Source organism: Rana temporaria, chromosome 11, assembly GCF_905171775.1.
Source record: "Rana temporaria chromosome 11, aRanTem1.1, whole genome shotgun sequence".
Classification (NCBI taxonomy): Eukaryota; Metazoa; Chordata; class Amphibia; order Anura; family Ranidae; genus Rana; species Rana temporaria.
Genome location: NC_053499.1, coordinates 105,186,486 through 105,208,150, shown reverse-complemented (window position 1 = coordinate 105,208,150; position 21,665 = coordinate 105,186,486). Strand labels below are relative to the sequence as shown.

The 21,665-nt window shown below is 46.9% G+C and overlaps 1 protein-coding gene across 7 annotated transcripts in view; it reads left to right on the top strand.

The window, feature by feature from the left end:
• Positions 1–21,665, top strand: part of DUS2 (dihydrouridine synthase 2) — a 901,714-nt gene that overhangs the window by 578,086 nt on the left and 301,963 nt on the right. For all 7 annotated transcript variants that reach the window (XM_040328788.1, XM_040328789.1, XM_040328790.1 and 4 more), the window contains one exon: positions 2,171–2,241. In XM_040328788.1, the coding sequence (XP_040184722.1) occupies positions 2,171–2,241 (71 nt within the window). The remainder of the gene's footprint in view (positions 1–2,170; positions 2,242–21,665) is intronic.

The window sequence follows — 21,665 nt, the reverse complement described above, 5'->3', positions numbered from 1 at the left end:
CATGTTGAGGGCATGCGGCCTGGCACGGCTCAGGAGGGGGGGGGCGCTCGCTCGTCCCCACTCCCATTCCTGGCCGGCCGGGTAGCGTGCTTTGGATACGGGTCTGGTATGGATTGTAGGGGACCCCCTACGTCGATTTTTCGGCGTAGGGGGGGTCCCCTTACAACCCATACCAGACCTAAGGGCCTGGTATGCTCCTGGGGGGAACCCATGCCGGTTTTGTTTTTTACAAATTGCCGTGGAGTTCTCCCTCGGGAAAGCATACCAAATGCCGTCGCTGGAATGGGCCTTTACAAGGTGTTACTAACTTTACACTTTGTAAAACGAGCCCTAATTTTACACTTGCAAAATAACACTTACGGCGCAAAAGGAAGCTAGAAAGCTTTGTGGATCGCCTTAAGTGCTAATTTGCATACTAGCAACGGCATTTCGACTCGAAATGCCCCCAGCGGCGGATGCGGTACTGCATCCTAAGATTCGGCAGTGTAATTCAATTACACATGCCGGATCTTCTGTCTAACTTTGGAAAAAGCCTTTTGAGGATCGTTTCCAAAGTTACACACAGACTGAACAGCAGTTAATTCGGAGTATCTCTTTTGAGGATCTGGCCCATTGAGAGGAAGTGACGTTTGACTTTGCTTCTGCCATCTAATGTTATGGGGTTGGTAGGAACACACAATCTATCTACTCTCCCCTGACAGAACCGGGATTTGTGTGTTTACACACACAGAGCCTGGTTCTCACTCTGTCACAAGCGATTGCGGGTGACCGGCAGTCATCGCGCCAGCCGGACACATGCATCGGCTTCGTTAGACACGCCACGGCCGTGCGGGCCTCCGGTGGCATGCGCCTGCTATTGTGTCTAAAAGAGCCGATGTACAGGTACGACGGCTCGCCCAGGAGAGCCAACTAACTGTGGCGGCTGGTCGGGAAGGGGTTAAAGAGAACTGCATGCAATTGCTAGCTGCTGCCCAACGGTATTTACAATGATTTGAAGTGGTTAAACTCAAATTTTCCATTAGACTGCTTCCTTTAGCTTTCTCGCTGCTCAGATTTTCTTGAATTCATACGTTCCTCATATTGACCACTTTGTATCTGGGCCATTGGCAAAAGACGGCCACAAGGTGGCTCTCAATTGTCGGGAGGACGTCTATGGACATCCTCGGCTCCTCCGGCCACTGGGGGGTGCGATGTGCGTGCCTGGCGACCGCAATGTCCGCCAGTTACCCGCAATCGGACGTTACTCAGACTAGGACGTGGATCTGTGTGTGTGTAACCGCACACAGATCCACGTTCTGTCAGGGAAAGGAGACCGATGCTCTGTCCCTTGTGCATAGGAACACAGATCAGTCACCTCCCCCAGTCAGTCCCCTTCCCCCACAGTTAGAATCACTAGTAGGGAACACATTTAACCCCTTCCTCGCCCCCTAGTGTTAGCCCCTTCCCTGTCAGACACATTTATACAGTAATCAATGCATTTTTATAGCACTGATCGCTGTATAAATGTGAATGGTCCCAAAAATGTGTCAAAAGTGTCCGATGTGTCCACCATAATGTCGCAGTCCCAATAAAAAGATCACCACCATTACTAGTAAAAAAAAATCAGGATTATGTCCCCTATTTTGTAGGCGCTTTAACTTTTGCGCAAACCAGTCACTATACGCTTATTGATTTTTTTACATATCGGCCTAAACTGAGAAAAAACATAGAGTTTTTTTTTTTGTTTTTTTTTTAAATGGGATATTTATTATAGCAAAAAGTTAAAAATATATATATATATATATATATTTTTTTCAAAATTGACGCTCTTCTTTTTTTTTTTTTTTTTTTATAGCACAAAAAATAAAAGCTACAGAGGTAATCAAATACCACCAAAAGAAAGCTCTATTTGTGGGGAATTTTTTTTTTTGTAAATTTTGTTTGGGAGCCACGTCGCACGACCGCTCAATTGTCAGTTAAAGTGACGCAGTGCTGGAAGCTGAAATTTCGCCTGGGCAGGAAGGGGGTATATGTGCCCAGTAAGCAAGTGGTTAAGTTTCACAATTACTATATAACTTTCTCAATTGTGCTTAAAACAAATATCTTCAAACAGATCCTAGAGTAGCACTCTGCAGCCTACCGATTTGTTTTCTTAATATTAAACCATATCTTCGTTAAATCCATGTTTCAGGTGGAAGAAACGGTCAGTCTGGTGAAGATGATTGAAAAAACTGGTGTTTCGGCTATTGCTGTTCATGGAAGGTAGAATTTATATTCTCTTAACAAAGATTGCAGTTATTATTTTAGTAATGTCAGATTTTAATACATGTAATTATACATTGGTTAAATGCCCTTACTGATGTGTGTTAAAATGAGTGTCTAGGGCTAGTTAATCACATTCACCTTGTTTTGTTCTTAAATGTTAAAGTGATAATAAAGATATATTTTTTTCAATAACAAACATGTTATACTTACCTGCTCTGTGCAATGGTTTTGCATAGAGCAACCCAGATCCTCCTTTTCTCTGGGTCCCATGCCGTGCACTCCTGGCCCCTCCCTCGTGCTGGGTGCCCCCACAGCAAGCAGCTTGTTGTGGGGGCACCCAAGCAGGCATGCTCACGAGCTTAGGCTCTGTGTGTTCATTCACACACTGAGCTGTGGCTCGGCCCCAGCCTCTGTGTCTCCTGATTGGCTCACTGGCTGTGATTGACAGCAGTGGGAGCCTATGGTTCTGGCTGCTGCCAAAAGTGAATCAGAAGTGCAAGTCCCCTGAGAGGCAAGGCTCTTGTGGACATTGCTGGATCGAGAGCGGATTCAGGTAAGTATTAGGGGGGCTGCTGCACACAGAATTTTTTTTTTTACCTTCATGCATAGAATGCATGAAGGTAGAAAAACTTGTGCCTTTACAACTATTTTAAAAATGTTTTGTAGCTTACCCAAGCCACTAGTTTAGTTCAAATGAGTGTCAGGAAAACACTCCAGCATTTATATTCACATAGTTGGCAGAGATACCTTATTTCAATCATAATCAACAGGCATGTTATGTTGTCCAAGAACAGAATAGGAGGTTGGAAAAGTATGGAACCACCTTCTTCTAGTTATATAATCCCATCCTTGGTGTTAGGATGGCTTCATAGGTATTAATCCTTTGATTTAGATGTTGTTGTTTTTTTTTTTTTTTAAATACTCTTTATTACAAATTCTTGCATTTTTCTTTACATAGTTTAACATTTGCTTTAATCCAATCTCTTAAAATATGTATTCCTATTATCAGGGCTCAAAATTTCAAGTCCTAAGCTACTAGCCAGGCCTCAAGAGTTACTTGCCACCAGTTGCCCCACCTAATTCATACACTGCCCTGCGCCTAATTGCACCCGTAAACACGCCCTCGCCCCAGGGCACTGGGGGCAGACCAGAGGGACAGGGCACTGGGGGCAGACCAGAGGGACAGATCAGAGGGACAGGGCACTGGGGGCAGATCAGAGGGACAGGGCACTGGGGGCAGATCAGAGGGACAGGGCACTGGGGGCAGACCAGAGGGACAGGGCACTGGGGGCAGACCAGAGGGACAGATCAGAGGGACAGGGCACTGGGGGCAGATCAGAGGGACAGGGCACTGGGGGCAGATCAGAGGGACAGGGCACTGGGGGCAGACCAGAGGGACAGGGCACTGGGGGCAGACCAGAGGGACAGGGCACTGGGGGCAGACCAGAGGGACAGGACACTAGAACTGGGTCTCTTCCCCATTCTCTTGCTGTCTCCTCTGCAACTCCCATCCATCCTCTCTCTCTCTCCCATTCATCTCATCATCAGGAGCCTGTGTGTGCGGCTCCACGCTTGCATGTCCCCACTTCCCCCTTTTATTCAGGCTGGCAGAGAGGAGAGGAGCTGCAGCACAGCGGGAGGGAGTACAATCCAGCGCTGAGATCCACACAACTGCACAGCCATTAACACCATAGCACAGCGCACACTGACAGCGCACAGCACACATTGAGACCAGTCTGTTCACAGTGCTCAGGCTAAACTTACATAGAGCACAAGGAGAAGAAAATTGCACAAACTAGAAGGCTGCCGCTCTCATGTCAGGGCAACTTTCAGTGAGCGCTGCACCGGAGAGGTAATTTTTGCAATCCTCCACCTTACTCATTACTTTCTGCTCTCCAGCTACATTGATCGGGGCCCGGGGGAGGGGGGCAGGCTCAGAGAGGTCATACTGTTGGGTCCCATGGCTTAATGAGAATTGTAAGTAGAGCACCTGTGTACTGCTCTGCCTGTGCGCGGCTCAACAGACTACTTTTCCCGAGCATGCACCTTTCCTCTTTGGCCGCCAATCTCATCGGGACTCTAAGTGTAGGCACAGATTGGAGGGAGATTGGTCATGCAGCCCTGCCATCACTCGCCCCCAGCTTAAATCCACTCGCCAAATGCTAGTAGGCGAGTGGAAATTTTGAGGGCTGCCTATTATCATGTCCATTCACTCATACTCCTTCCATCCTTCTCATCCTATCTTATGCTCACCAGTTACTTCCCTCCTTTATTCACTTTATTCTATATTTCCAGGTCTTCTGTTGATAAATGTGATCTGTTCCACTTTACCCATATCTTCTCATATTTCTGCACAGTTCCCCTTTGTTCATACATTATCCTCTCAAACGGTAGAACTTGGTTTACTGCTCTCACCTATTGGTTTATAGTCGGTGGGCTTGGTTGGATCCATTTTTCCACCATTTGTTTTTGTGCCAGGAATAATACCTCCTGCATGAATATCCTGGTATATTTACATTTTCTTTTAGTACCCCCAACAGGCATAATTCTACTGTAGCCACCATTGGTTTATTTATAACTTTTCCTATTTTCCCAACCACCTGTTGCCAGTATCTTCCTATATCTCCACAATATCACATCAAGTGGGGGAAGTTCGCTCCCCCCTGCCCACATCGTGTGCAGTTTGGGATGGCCATCCTTTCCATCCTATACAGTTTATTCGGGGCCAGGTATGTCTGATGTATTATATTTAATTGTATTATCCTATCATTCATTGCTGGGGATACTTTCAAGTGTGAAAAGCAGATTTCATCCCATTCCTAGTCACCCATCCCAGGAATAGCTATCTGCCATGTATCCCTTGCTCACACATGCTCTCTGCTTATTTTATTCTGTAGTAAATGTGAGTATAGTTTGGATATCAATCCCTTTGGGCCTTGCGATCTCAGAATTCCTATAAGGGGGTATTTTGAAATTTTGATTTTCTTTCTCCCAAACTGTTCTTGCAATAGATGTCTAAGCTGCTAATACATATAAAACTGTTTATTATGGAGATTATATTGTTTACACAGGCTATCATATGGCACTATTATATTGTTGTAAACAGTGGTGGCTGGTGCTTAAAATTTTTGGGGGGGCGCAAAACAATTGCAAACAAAAAAAACAATTGCAGCCTCACTGTGCCCATCAAACACAGCCACTGTGCCCATCAATTGTCACCACTGTAACATGCCATCAATTGTCGCCATTGTGCCATCAATTGTCACCACTGTGCCATGCCATCAAATGCAGCCACTGTGCCATGCCATCAAATGCAGCCACTGTGCCATGCCATCAAATGCAGCCACTGTGCCATGCCATCAAATGCAGCCACTGTGCCATGTCATTGCAGCCACTGTGCCATCAATTGTCGCCACTGTGCCCATCAATTGTCGCCACTGTGCCCATCAATTGTCACCACTGTGCCATGCCAAACACAGCCACTGTGCCCATCAATTTTCGCCACTGTGCCCATCAATTTTCGCCACTGTGCCCATCAATTTTCACCACTGTGCCCATCAATTTTTGCCACTGTGCCCATAAATTAGTGCCACTGTGCCCTGTTAAATGCTGCCACTGTGCCCTGTTAAATGCCCCCCCCCCCACCCGGAACTTATCTTTCTGGGGTCAGCCAACCTTGCTTCCATTGTCCCTCAATGTCTTCTCCCGCCCTCGATGACACTTCAACCAATTAGGTTATTGTAACCAGAACCGGTGAACCTGATTGGCTGAGATGCCTGTCAGTGTTAGCCATGGAACACACCCCCGTGCTAACTATTTGGAAGCCAATTGCAGCCTGAGGGCTGTAATCGAAAAGCCTATCAGAGCCGCTGACTCTGATCGGCACTTGCAAAGCCAACCAGCTGCCGTTATTCAGATGGCCGGCGCTCACCAGGGGGCCGGCCATCTGAATAGTGGGCGGCAGCGACAATACATGGATTCATGCAATGCCCCTGGCTCTGATAGGCACTTCCAAAGCCAACCAGCTGTCGTTTTTCAGATGGGCGGCGCTCACCATGAATCCATGTATTGTATTCAGTGGCGGTGCAGGAGCGAGAGGGGGCAGCGCTCATGTGCCCTCTATGGACGCACCACCACTGGTTGTAAATCTGCCCAATAGTTGTTATTTTTTTCTGTTTCCAGTATTTACTATCTTTGAATACCTCAAACTGCTCAAATATTGGGTTATTCCACAGGGCAGTTTCTGGGGGGATGTCCTTGAATCCTGTAAGTTTTACCTCCTTCAAAACTGACCTTGCTAGTTTTAGGAGGGAGATTTTTATTCCCACCCTCCCCAGGTCTGTTGTTTCTAATCCTACCAGTAAATCTGCTACTTGCATCTTACTTAGCAGATACTCCTCCACTCTTGTTTCTTGTTCCTGCATTACCCAGGTTTTTAAATGTTTTAATTGCCCCACTAAATAATATAAGTATAAGGCTGGTATTGCCAATCCAGCTGCTTTTTTTGGTCTTTGTAGCGTTTTAAATTTTAATTTACATCTCCCATGTGCCCAGATAAACCTGGTCAACTGGGAGTTTAACTTTTTAAATATATATTTTGGGATCTTTACCTCTACATGCTCCATAACATATAGACACTTTGGCAATATAATTGATTTAATCAACTGTATTCTACCTAACTATGATAACAGTAGTTTTTTTTTTCCCATATTCCCAGTTTACTCTTTACATATTCTACCAGGGGGTTTATGTTTGCTTTTAGGGCCTCCTCCGGGTCTAGGGTGATGTTTATTCCAATATATTTAAATGTTTCAACTATTTTGAATGGGGTCTGGGTTCCCCCCTCATTTCCCGGCCCCAATAACATCAGTGCTGATTTCTGCCAATTTATTTTAAGCCCTGAAAATATCCCATATGTTGCTATTATCTTCATTGCCTCCTCCAGGGATATGTGCACTTGTTCCATATATAATATGATATCATCAGCATATAAACCTATGTGTTCGGTCTTTCCTCAAACTTTGATCACTTATACACTTTAGATTGTCTAAATCTATTGGCCAGTGCTTCTATTGCCAGGGAGAATAACTGAGGGGACATCGGGCACCTTTGTATTGGTTCCCCTATATAGCTTTATTTTAGGTGATAGAATTCTGTTTAGTAATAAATTGGAACATGTTTTTTTGTACAGAATACCCACCCATTTTCTAAATCCTCACCCAAATCCACTTGTCTCTTTTGTCCATGGACAGACACAGCTTCCTTATATTCTTGACTGTAGGGTTATGTTCCGTCTTTTAGGAGAGGACTAGGCAGACATGTTAATAGTTAAAACATGTAATCTTTAGCAAAGCTGAAACAGCCCCGCCCAGGGGGGGGAGGTCCCTCTGGTCATAACCCCTCTCACTGCAGTGAGCAGCTCAGTTTTTTTTCCTGCCTAGTAGAGGGGAAGGACCTGGCTCCCTTTGGGCCCATGGTTCTACAGAATTTTTATTTTTTAATCCTGAGATCTTCTATCAACTGCCAGATGGGTGACAAGCTGGATAATATAGATCCTGGTAGTCTCCCCAGTCCGGCCATCAAGCGTGAGCAGGCCTTAGCCACGCGCTGGGTCAGCCACAACATATTACGTTTTGCTCCAGGGGTGGCCGGTGAGCTATTGCTGTCTGAGTCACAGCGAGCCGAGGCCGACAGCTACTCCATACTGCTCAGAAGTGGGTCTGTCAGGAAAGCGTCCTCGCGGGGACGGGTAAGTACTTTTCCTCCTGTCTGGTAGGATGGATCAGCTGGGATTTCCTAGGGGGGGTCGATTAGGGGGTCCTGTGTCCTCCCTTTCCTCTCCCTCTGTCCCAGACATTCTGGTGGTAGCAACTGGTGCCCCTGCACCTGCGGTTCCTGTGGACGCTTTGTCGGCGGTCCTGGAATCATGTGTTGCCAGGGTGGAAGCGGTGTGTGGGCGCAAGGGGTGTAAAAAATGCCCCCTCCCCCCATCTTCTTCTGGGGATAGCTCTGACTCAGACCCGGGACTGGCTGTGCCCCAGGGCCTCCGGTTCTGAGGTATCGGAGGATGCGGACCGGCACAATTCGGACAGTGAGGGTGACTCCACGTCCGGGTCAGTGCAGGACAAGACACTTTTTGGAGCTCCTATCATCGCAGTGCGGGACACTCAAACTGGAGGATATGGCAGGGACATCTTTTGGGTCCCACAAACCGACCCGCACTGCTAAGGTGTTTCCTTATGTGACTTATTTTGATAAGTTCATAGACAAGGAATGGAAGCGACCGCAGAGGACCTTTTCGGTCCCTAAACGCATGGCAGTGCGTTACCTTTTTAAGGAGAGCCTGTTGAAAAAATGGGCATCTTCCCCGGTCGTGGACCCCCTGGTGTCTAGATTAAACAAAGTAACCATGATTCCGGTAGAGGGGACCCCTGCATTTAAGGACCCTGCTGATAGCACGTCTGAGGCACTGGGTCGGTCCTTGTTCACCATGCTGGAGTCAGCATTGCGGCCCATCTTGGTTTTGGCACTAGTGTTACAGACTTTGACCGAGTGGGCACAGTTATTGCAGCGGGAATTGGAGGAGCATCATGCTCCCCCCCGGGCTGTGTGGAACTAGCTGACCAGTTAGTGCATGACCTCCAGTATGCCTGTGATGCAGCCCTGGATGCAGCTCTTTTGATCTCCAGAGCATCGGTATCCGTGGTTGTCTTGCGGCGCCTGATCTGGCTAAAATGCTGGTCCGCAGACCAGACTTCCAAGAAGGCCCTGGCGGATTTGGTCTTCCAGGGAGGGAGGCTATTTGGAGCCTCACTGGATGACATTGTTAAGGATGTCACAGGAGGTAAGAGCACGCTCCTCCCTCAGTCCAGAAAGGATAAGGAGCCACACCATCAGCCGAGACCCTAATTTTCCACGCAAAAGTGGTATTCGCATCGTCAGTCAGGGGGCCCGCAGGTAGACGTTCCCAGACTGACAAGGGACCAGCTGAGGGACAAAAGCATCCCTGGGTTCACAGACCAAACAAGCCTGCAAACAAATCTGCTACTGTATGAAGGTTTGCCGGAGGCCGGGTGGGGGGACATCTTCGAGTTTGCAGCTTGGTGGACCTCCCTGGTTTCCGACCAGTGGGTTTGCGAAGTGGTTTCATCAGGGTACAAGATAGAGTTTCTCTCTTGTCCACCAAACCGATTTTTCCCTCAAACCTTTCTCTTCTTCCGACTCATCGGGACTCCCTAAGAGGGGCAGTAGAGGACTTGCTGAAGTGTGGGGTAATCATACCTGTGCCGCTACAGGAAAGGTTTCAGGGTTTCTATTTGAATCTGATTGTGGTCCTGAAGAAGGACAGAGTCTGTCCAATTCTGGACCTCAAGGCTCTGAATATTTTAGTTAAGGTTCGGAAGTTCAGGATGGAATCTGTTCGCTCTGTGGTCGCAGCACTCCATCCGGGGATTTTCTGGCATCCTTGGACATCATGCGTAATAGCATGTCCCCATTTTTGTCAGGCACCAGAGGTTCCTGCGCTTTGCAGTGGGGGAAGACCATTATCAATTTGCGGCTCTCCCCTTTGGCCTGGCGTAGACGCCAATAGTTTTCACCAAGGTACTTGCCCCAATTCCGGCCTTGCTGAGACAGCGAGGAATCACCATTGTGGGCTACTTGGACGATCTGCTTCTGAGAGCTGCTTCAAGCGCAGAATGTGGTGATTGCCAGTCATGCCCCCAAGAATTTGGCTGGGTGCTGAACTTCCAGAAATCGGTAAGGGTATCGACTCAGCGCCTAGAATATCTGGGTTTGATTCTAGACTCCTCAAAGGCGAGGATTTTTCTCCCTTTGAAAAAGTTGCAGACTATTGGGACTGCAGTGAAGCTGTTGGCATCCCGCAAATGGTCGTTGCTCTGCTTTTGCAAGGTCTAATGGTAGCCTCCTTCAAGGTGGTACCGTATGCTTAATTCCACACTCGAGTCTTGCAGAAGGAGATCCTGTCCAAATGGGGCAGATCCCCGTTGTCCCTGGATTGTCAAATCCAGGTGAGCCAACAGGTCAGGGATTCCTTGGTCTGGTGGTTAAGATCTCTGACTCTTCAGTCCGGAAAGTCGTTCCTTCCCTCTCACTGGACGGTGATCCCGACGGACACCAGCCTGACCGGTTGGGAGGGAGTTTGGGGTGTTCAGTCGACACAGGGTCGCTGGACACAGGAAGAATCTCGCCTGCCGATCAATGTTCTGGAACTCCGGGCGATCAGGCAGTGCCTCTCCACATGGTCCTTCACCTCCTTTGCCTGAGATGGGGCGAGCCAGACGTAGATCTCCAGGCTTATTGATACTCTCCCAGAAAGTTGCCTTTCTAGTGGCCTTTACATCTGTCAGATGGGTTTCTGAGTTGGCGGCCTTGTCTTGCAAGTCCCCCTACTTGCTCCTCTATAGGGATATAGCGGTGCTACGCCCACAGCCTTTGTTACTTCCGAAGGTGGTTTCGGCTTTTCATCTAAATGAGGACATTGTACTTCCATCTTTGTGTCCTCGGCCGTCACATCCCAAGGAGGCTGCGTTACATTCCCTAGACGTGGTACATGCTATGTGGGTGTATCTGTCTGCTACGACTCCGTTTCAGAGATCAGACTCACTGTTTGTATCGGTGTCTGGCCCAAAGAAAAGCCTGGCAGTCTCGTCGGCCATTATTTCTCGGTGGATCAGACAGATTGTGATTCAGGCAGATTGTGATTCAGGCCTGTCACGGCACATTCAACCAGGGCAATTGGTGCTTCTTGGGCTTTCCAACTTCAAGCGTCTGTCTCACAGGTATGCAAGGCAGCGACCTGGTCGTCCATTCACACTTTTACTAAGTTTTACAAGGTTGATGTAAGTGCATCTTCGGATGCTTGCTTCAGCCGCAAAGTTTTGCAGGTGGCTGTCTAAAGTTTGCAACTCCTCCGTTGAGGAGCACTGGTTGGTTGGGGTGAAGTTTGACTTTTGATTGCTGTTCACACCCCTTGTTTTTTTTTACACTGCTTGGGGACGTCCCTACAGTCAAGAATATAAGGAAGCTGTCCATGGACAAAAGAGAAAATATGATTTTTGTGCTCACCGTAAAACCCGTTTCTCTGAAGTCCATGGACGGACACAGCACCCACCCCTCCTTTTTAGGTCTGTACTGCTTTTTGATGAACTGAGCTTCTCACTTCAGTGAGAGGGGTTATGACCAAAGGGGCTGTTTCAGCTTTGCTAAAGATTACATGTTTTAACCATTAACATGTCTGCCTAGTCCTCTCCTGATAGATGGAACATAACCCTACAGTCAAGAATATAAGGACGGATTGAATACCGTCTGCAGGAAGTCCCATTCTATAGAGTCAAATGCCTTAGCCATATGCAATGAGGCCAAGGCACTTGACTCTGGGAAACACTCTCTGTTGCACCATAAACTGGGTTCTACTAATATTATTTGTAGTAGATTTCCCTGGCATAAATCCTGCTTGGTCGTCCGATACCACTGATAAAGTTACCTTATTAAGCCTCTTTGCCAATATTTTTGCCAATATTTTGTAATCACTATTTAATAGTGAAATTGGTCTGTACGACACACAATTAGTTCTATCTTTATCTGGTTTTGGGAACAGTATTGGGGGGGCAAGATCCCGGCCCCCCACCCTAGGTGAATGAGTATGGGGTACATTGTACCCCTGCCCATTCACCTGGCGAAAAAAAAAATGTAAAACACACACTACACAGGGTTTTTAAAGTAATTTATTAGTCAGCTCCGGGGGCGTTCTGCCGGGCCCCCCGCTTTCTTCTTTTAAGATCTTTTACGAGTGGGGCCCCGGGGCTTTTTCGGCGTCTTCTCTGTTGTCTTCTGCCAGGGGGGGGGGTCCTGGTCTTCACCGCCGTCTGGTTCTCTTCCGCCGGGGGCCCCCTCTCTTCTTTAGCTCTTTTACGAGGCGGGCCCGGGCTTCTTCGACGTCTTATGCCGGGGGGGTCCTAGTCTTCACCGCCGTCTGGTTTTCTTATGCTGGGGGGGGGGGTCCCAGTATTCACCGCCGCCTGGTTCTATTCCGCCTTCTGCCTCCTCCTTCTTCTCTTCTTCGATGTTGACACATCGCTTCCTCCCGCTGTAATGCCGTGTGCGCGGCTCGCACCGATTTATATAGAGCTCTTATGACGTCACAGTCCCATCATGCTCTGGGTGGTGACGACATAAGGGGGCGGATATCACCTAGTGACCCCGCCCCCCTAAATCGTCACCACCCGGAGCATAATGGGACTGTGACGTCATAAGAGGCCTATATAAATCGGTGCGAGCTGCGCATACGGCATTACAGCGGGAGGAAGCGGCGTGTCAACATCGAAGAAGAGAAGAAGGCAGAAGGTGACAGAAGCCCGGGCCCCCAGCTCATAAAAGAGCTGAAGAAGAGAGTGGGGGCCCCCGGCAGAAGAGAACCAGACGGCGGTGAAGACCGGGACGCCCGGCAGAAGACGCCCGAAAAAGCCTGGGGCCCCTGCTCGTAAAAGAAGAAAGGGGGGGCCCCGGCAGAACGCCCCCCAGAGCTGACTAATAAATTACTTTAAAAACCCTGTGTAGTGTATTTTTACATTTTCCCAAGGCGTCTTCCAGGACAGCCCTTGATAGATGGAACTCCTCCCTGGACAGAAAACACATCACCTCCAGCTCTTTAAAAGGCGGTCCCTCAGGCATCTGGTCCGTTTTATGTGTTTCCTCAGACGGAGGAGACATGTCACCTGAGGAACCGTCTTTTTTAGTGAGGGATGGATCCGGGAGAGTATCCATCCCCCAAGGGCTGAGGGAAGACAGCTTGGGGCTAGGTTCTCCCTCACCTGGTTAAAATCTCTCCGCTCGCGGCCACGGGTTCCCTCCGCTTGGGCATGGAGTTCCCCGTTCCTCCTTCCCTCCGGAGCCCGGCGAGGGAGTGGGCAGTGATGGCCTGCATGGCGGCGGCATCGGCGGGAGGGGGGCTCTCTCCTCGTGGTTGGCGCCGTGACCCGGAAGTCGCTGGGCGTAACCTCCGTTCGGAATGCGCGTCATCACTGTGCGCCAGAAACTCTGGTTCCCGTTTCTGGCGCAGGGATGGAAGGAAGGCCGAGTCGGCGCATATAAGGCAGCAAGCATGGGCTGTGTACACTGCCTGTATACCGGAGCAGCTTGGACGCTTCACATGCTCCAGGGGGAGTCTGGCGCCGGCTCTTCACAGGTAGGCTGGCCGTGCCAGAACCTTTTTTCCTGTGTTTTTCACCTGTATAGAAGGGGAGCTAGATAGGGCTGTGTACCTATGTAGAGCTCAGTGGGCACCTTTAGGACAGGGGAGGAGGGCACTGTTATGTGTTTGTCATCTAAAAGAGACCCCTCTCTCCCTCTTTTGTTCCCTGTCAGATCCAAAAGACCACAGTGCAAAAGTCCCTTCCAGAGACAAGAGGAAGTGTGCCACATGTAATGCAAGCTTGCATCTGGTTACACCAAAAGCCTATGTGGCCCCTGTATTACAACAGTGTTAAACAGCGAGGAGGATTCCCCACTTAACAAATTCCTTGGTTCACAAGGAGGGAAGAAAAAAAGCGAACGTGCTCTTTAACCCTCCTGACAAAAATCCCAAGCCTCAGTGATGCCAGGATCCAGGTGGGAGGAAGACTGGGGGACTTCCTTCCACAATGGAAAAAACTGACCTCCAACAGTTTTGTCAGGGGAGTCATTGAAAAGGGCTATGCTCTGGAATTCAACCAGGTACCACCAAAAAGATTCTTGGTTACACAACTGACAAAAGCTCAAGCATTACAACATCTCATAGGAGAACTAGTAGATCAGAAGGTCCCAATACCAGTTCCCAAACAAGAGGAAGGCCAAGGTTTTTACTCGCACGTCTTTTTGGTGCGGAAGCCTGATCTTCAACCTAAAACCTTTGAACACAGTCATTCGGTACAAAAAGTTCCGGATGGAATCAATTTATTCTGCCAAAAATGTACTTAAAAAAAACAGTTTTATGGCAAAAATAGATCTGAAGGATGCCTACCTTCACATTCCTATCAGGGAGAGCTCCCAAATGTTCCTCCGCATAGCCATTCGGATAGGGGAAAAGATCTACCTCTTTCAGAGCCAAGCACACCCCTTTGGCCTCTCTTCGTCCCCGAGGATCTTTACCAAGATCTTAGCGGAGACGCTGGCTCCCCTAAGACTCCAAGCCATAACAGTCATTCCCTACTTAGACGACTTGCTGTTCCTGGCACCAACAAAGCAAAAACTGCTGGAGGATCTAGGGGTCGCCCAGCAGTGGTTGACTCAGTTAGGTTGGATCATCAACCAGGAGAAATCAAACCTCATTCCCTCACAGGAGATCCTGTTCTTGGGCTACATAATAAGTTCAACAGAACAAAAAACTGTTCTTCCACAAGACAAAATCGAGCACCTGAGTCAACGGGTAGCGCAAATACAGACAAATCTCCCTGTCACAATAAGGGAAATCATGTCAGTCTTAGGCCTCATGACAGCCTCCATCCCAGCAGTCAAATGGGCCAGGTTCCGCCAAAGACCACTCCAGTCATTTCTCCTCCAAAATTTGTCAGGAAAGGACTTGGAAGACAATGTGTACCTACCAGAAAAAACAAAACAGGCCCTCTGGTGGTGGAGAAACCAAAACAACCTGAAAGAGGGTCTGCTGTGGAACCCCCTTATTACGCACATCCTGACTACGGACGCCAGCAACCAAGGTTGGGGAGCCCATCTAGGTGGACAATGGGCACAGGGCACTTGGAATCGCCTATAGAAGAAACGATTGTCAAATTACAAGAGTTAAAGGCCGTAGCCAAAGGTATTGCAGCATTTCAAAGCCAGCTCAAACATCAACACCTACAGATCAGGTCGGACAATATAACCTCAGTGGAACCAGGAATCCCACCCTGATGAGCATAGCAAAGGAAGTTTTTTTTTTTTCTTTTTAAAGTGTATTTTGTGCGTGTACTCGAGAGAGGAGCCGGACTGCAGGAGTTGGGAGTAGGCAGGCCTCCCCCAGAGGCAATCTGACACCTTTCTCCATGCCCCAGGTGGCAATGGCGGGTGTGTGAGGGGGTCCTTCCACACAGCCCGCCCTACCTGCTCCGCTTTGAAGCCCGACGGGGCAGAGGGACTCCCTATAAGGGAGTGAGAGGATCTAGCCCGCTCAACCAGCCCCATTAGTCCTTTGCCTCTCTTTTTAGAGACCGCGTGGTCAAAGTGCGTGCATGTTAACCCAATTTCGAGTGTGTGTGTAAGTGTGGTGGTTTTTGTGGGAGGGGGGTGGGCGTACTAAGCGCAGGCTTACCTCGCATAGCACACCCAGCCGGGCTGAGACCACCAAACTCAATCCCCTAGCTGCAGAGGTGAATGGCTTGTCAGCGCAGTGCCAATCGCGTTGAGCCACCGCAGCTCCCTGCAAAGGAAGTGTTTATATGGGCAGAAGAGAATCTGGAGTTGCTGTCGGCAGTCCATCTCAAGGGTACACAGAACAATCTAGCCGACTTTTTGAGCAGACAATTAATTTCACAAGAAGAGTGGTCTCTAGATCCGACAGTATTTGCAGAAATAGTTGCCAGGTGGGGTCTTCCGGAAATCGACCTATTCGCCAACAGAAAAAATGCCAAACTACCAGCGTTTTTCTCACTGAACCCAAGGGATCAACCAGTGGCAGTCAATGCCCTCCAGAACGCATGGACATTCACCCTGACCTATGCCTTCCCACCTCTTCATCTTTTGCCGAGAGTCCTCTCCAAGTTCAGGACGGAGAAGACTTCCCTTATCCTAATAGCCCCTTTTTGGCCAAAAAGGGCATGGTTTACGCTTCTACTATCTTTAGTAGATCGACCACCTTGAATGTTACCGTGCAGTCAGGACCTGCTATCTCAAGGTCCAGTACAGCACCCCAATCCAGCCATGTTGAATCTGAAATAGACATCCTGAAATCCAAGGGTCTATCGGACAGAGTTTTTAAAACTCTGTTAGAGTCGCAAACCAAATACCAGAGCAATTTACCTGAAACACTGGAAGAAATGTAATCTCTGGCTAAAAGAGAATGGAAAAAGACAATACGATTCTCCAACAATATTGGAGTTCCTTCAAGAGGGCATTGACAAGAAGTTGGCTTTAAGCACGATTAAAGTACAAATTGCTGCCTTATCAGTTTATGTTCAGCGCTCCTTACAGCATGACCCGCTTATTAATAGATTCTGTAAAGCAGTTGCTAAACAACGCCCGGCCCCATGCCGAAAAGTGCCGACATGGGACCTATCCATTATGTTGAAAGCAGTCATTAGAGATGCTTTTGAGCCAATATCAGAGGCATCTTTAAGACTGATGACTTTAAAAACAGTCTTCTTAGTCGCTATGACTTCTGCTTGCAGAATCAGCGAACTCCAAGCTCTGTCAATCAGAGAACCATACATGCAGGTATTGGAGGATAGAGTTATTTTAAAGACTGACCAGTCCTTTATTCCAAAAGTCGCTCCTTTTCACAAGAGTCAGGACATTATATTACCTTCCTTCTGCAATAAGCCTGCAAAAGAACAGCTACACCGGCTAGACGTCAGAAGATGCCTCCTTGCCTATCTAGAAGCAACTAAAAGCTTTAGAGCGTCGGAGGCCCTGTTTGTTCTTTTTTTCTGGAAATCGAAAGGGAAAACAGGCTTCAAAAGGGACAATAGCCAGGTGTATTAAGATGGCCATCTTGGAAGGGTACAAAACTCTACACTTGGACCCTCCACAAGGCTTGAAGGCACACTCTACAAGGGCAGTAGCCACATCCTGGGCAGAAAGAGCCGGCACTACCCCAGAGCAGATATGTAAGGCCGCCACATGGTCAAACATGTCAACGTTCATTCAACATATATTTGCGGGGAACTGCAGCTGAGGAGCAGCATGAACGTGCAGAAGTGAGTGAGTGCTCCTCCCCTCCCCGTGAAAATCCCAGGCAGTGAACAGCAAGCCACCGCCGATGACCGGAGCTACACATGGAGACCTGACCTAAACCAGGCATGAGGACGGGCATGACACGGCCGTGTGGAGGAAGGAAAGGGAAAACATTCAAACCAGCTGTGTCTCATCTAGTGGAGTCTCTGACTGAACTGTGGGTACGCTAACTTCCCCTCCTACAGGTGCAGTGTGTTAGAGGAAAGCTCATTGAGAGAATTACAGAGCTAGCACAACACTGCAGAGCGGCTCATTGCTGCTACAGCCTAGTGGAGATCTGTCAGAAAGTGCTACAGAGAGATACAGAGCGACCTCAGTATCACCAGATCAAGTGAAGACCCCCCTCGCCTCTCCTTACCCTCCCTCACCTCCTCTTTTCCTCCAACCTGAGAAGCACACTTCCTGCTCCAACCGTCCCATCTGAAGTGTGTCAGCCTGGCATGGAACCGACGCTGAAGGGGTGAGTCACTGTACTTGATTCCTCTCTGAACTGTGTCTGTGTCTAGTACAGGACGTAGGCTCCCCCTACTGGTTCTTTAGAAATGCTTAAAATATAAATGGACGGTAAAATAAAACTGTTATTAAGGATTCATTCCTGTCCTGTCTACCCTAATCTTCATCAGAGGATCCCACAGCTCCCTCCTCCGCCCCCCCCCCCCCCTGAGAAGCCCAGGCATGGCTGGAGGGGTAGCTGGTGTGCGTTTGAGGAGCGGAGATTGCTGCAAAGTTAAACTCCTATATATACACTGGGAAAGTGGACTGACTTATTAATTTGAGAAACAGCTAAAGAAAACGGAAACCAAGGCAAAACAGTGATAACTACTAAACGGGGGACAAGCCTGGTAACGGACGGAACCGGTAATCAGAGGAATGGCAGGTTGTAAAACGTATCATGTATAAGAAGAGAACTGTTTTTCAGACAGAGGAAGGGAGGGAGAGCTGAAGAAAAAGTGGAGTACAGGGAGCTATTTTAAAGTTGTGAAATAAGTATATATTCCCGAGCCTCCTTCCATTTTTAAACTGCAGAGCGGTATATGTTCTAAACCCGCATCCCCCCTATTTTAGAGAGTGAAGTAGAATAACAAAGTTTCGAACCAGGCAGGACTTTAACAATGCAGGTTTATTAACAACCGGTAACATACAGTTTTATGTTCAATGTATTACAAGATACAATTTCTTACAATGCAAGCATATTAGATATTGGTATTCTTATACTATAACCAAATTTAAACAATAGTGAATTGTTCTCACCTTGAACCAGAATGGGTCTTTTCTGCCAATTCTTGGAAACCTTTACCTGATGGGGAACAGTTGGTCGACCAGCTCAACCAAGTTTGTGAGGGAAATTCACCTGAGACCACACTCTGGAACAAGTTAAAAAGTTTTCCCCATTTGACTCGTACGAGGAGACAAGTTATGGACAGATATTTGCCTACTGGTTCTGACCGCATGTCACCCGTGCAATAGGGCTGCGTGGACAAGCGGTCAGCCTGATAGACGCCTATCTGACTTGTCTGACTAACAATTGTAAAACTGGCATTTATATACCCTCACAGCCTCATCTAAGCCATCTCTCCTAGATGTGATTGGTTGCTATGATCTACTTCAATGTCCTACAACCAAACAAACTTAATTATTCCTAGAATTCCTATATGTTCATTAAAGTGATTTATAACTGGTTTTGTCCGATTAAAAACACCTGTCTAGAGACAGTCTGGCACCCAGCTGTGTTAGCCACAACTTAACCACTTACCGACCGCCCACTGTATATGTACGTCCTCTTTTTAAAGATGGATATCTCGGTAACGGGAGCAGCTGCTGCCACAACTGAGGTATCCATCTTTTCAGTGGGCGGCCGTGTAAACGATAACGGCGGTCTCCGCGGCAGATTCGCCGCGAGATCGCTGTTATCGGTGGCGGGAGAGGGCCCCCCCCTCTTGCCGCTCTTCCGCACCCTCCGCCGCTTACCGGAGCCGTCGGTAGCGGCGGAGGAGATTGGATGCTGCTGGCTAGTGTGTGAGGACTCGAGTGAGGGCAAGATGGCCCCCACCCGTCCTCATAGCTTTGCTGGGCGGAAGTGACGTCAAAACGTCAGTCCCGCCCAGCGTCTTAAAGAGACAATTTTTTTGTTGTCATTTTTTTAAATGACAATTTTTTTTTTTTTATTGCATTTACGTCTAAATATGAGATCTGAGGTCTTTTTGACCGCAGATCTCATATTTAAGAGGACCTGTCATGCTTTTTTCTATTACAAAGGATGTTTACATTCCTTGTAATAGGAATACAAGTGATACATTTTTTTTTTATTATTTCAGTGTAAAAAATTATAAAATCAATAATAATAAATAAGAAAACAAAAAAAATATATATTTTAAAGCGCCCTGTCCCGACGAGCTCGCGCACAGAAGCGAACGCATACGCGAGTAGCGCCCGCATATGAAAACGGTGTTCAAACCACACAAGTGAGGTATCGCAGCGATCGTTAGAGCAAGAGCAATAATTCTAGCCCTAGACCTACCCTGTAGCTCAAAAAATGCAACCTATAGAATTTTCGAGATTTTTATGGGTAAAAGTTTGACGCCATGCCACGAGCGGGTGCAATTTTTAAGCGTGACATGTTGGGTATCATTTTACTCGGCGTAACATTATCTTTCACAATATATAAAAAAATTGGGCCAAATTTATTGTTGTCTTATTTTTTAATTAAAAAAAGTGATTTTTTTCCAAAAAAAAGTGTGCTTGTAAGACTGCTGCGCAAATACGGTGTGACAAAAAGTATTGCAATGACCGCCATTTTATTCTCTAGGGTGTTAGAAAAATATATATATATATATAATTTTTGGGGGTTTTAAGTAATTTTCTAGCAAAAAAAACTGTTTTAGTCTTGTAAACGCCGAATCTGAAAAACACCTTCTGTCCTTAAGTGGTTAAAGGATGACAGATTTATGACTTTTCAGAGAATGAACTTTCAATAACCCCACCTTATCTGTTTATGTCTTACTAATTCTATGTATATATAATTCTATATATATATATATATATATATATATATATATATATATATATATATATATATATATATATATATATATATATATATATATATATATATATATATACACACACACACAGCTAATTACTTTATTCAATATTGTCTAATTATTAATATATCTTATACAATGTATTTTAAGTTTTGATGATGCATAATAGACCCTGCCAACAAACTTGATTAATGTTCTGTATGTAACTTTCCAAACCACCTGTATTTTCTCCTTGAAGACTATCTTATCTGATCATGCTATGATTTAACTGCTGTCAAAATGTTTCTTCTCTAATTAGCTGAACTTAAAATGAACTGTCTCATGCACTTTCACCTAGTTAGCTTATGACTGTCTTAAAAATACATTCTGTATTTTTATAGAATAACATAGTTATTAAATCTGTATTAATGTACACTATTTCCGTTTGAATAATATTGATACGATCACTACTATATAATAATAATAATAATAATATGAATAATATTTATATTATCAGTAAAACCTATGCAAATCAATATAAATAATATGAAATACATTGGCTAATCTGAGATTCTACAACAAGAGCCCGCTTGAAGATCTTTAGCCTGTACCACAGCTATAGACATTGCAAGCCTATACTGAATACCTTCCCTACACATTTTTGTATATGCATTTGAACGCAAGTTGAAATAGAGGGTACCAGCGGAATGTCCCCACGTCGTCGTGCAGCTAAGCAACTATCAGGTGGTGGGAAAGGCCAAGCGAACAGGCTTAGAGCCTACTTAACTGTACAAAATATGGACCAAGGTCGTACAATAAAAAGGACATTGGGGCAAGAGGGGATGAAGCAGGGCTCCCCGGATCCAAAAAGTACAGTAAAAGTGGCAGGATGGACCCCCTAGTCCAGGAGGGAGTGGACTAGGGAGAGGCAATATAACACCTGGCCGAGGGCAATCCCTTTTAAATTTTAAGCAAAGTAGCAGGACACCTGGGGCATGCTCTAGAGGTGCAGGAGAGGTCATTAGGCTTAGTGACCGGGGGGTAGTTACCCCAGAAGAAGAGCAAGCAGGGGAAAGTCTGAGCCCCACCAATCCTCAGGATTTAGAAGGCCACAACAAAGATACCACCACATAAATAACTAATGGGCAAACAGAGTTGAGATTGGACTGGGACTTAAGAGAACATATAAAGGCACTACCAACAAAAAATGATATAATGTTACTCATAAGTGCTGTAGAGTCATCGTGCAAACAGGCGGTGGAAGAGACTAGAGAAGAAGTGGGAGCCCTGGGGCACAGAGTGGAAGAATGGGAGATGGACCAAGAGGACACTAGACAGGCTGTGGTCGATATTCAAGATATGACAAAAAAACATGAAGTGTTGAATTCTATGCTGGATCAAATGGACAATTATGAGAACCGCGAGCGTAGGCAAAATATACATATCAGGGGTTTACCA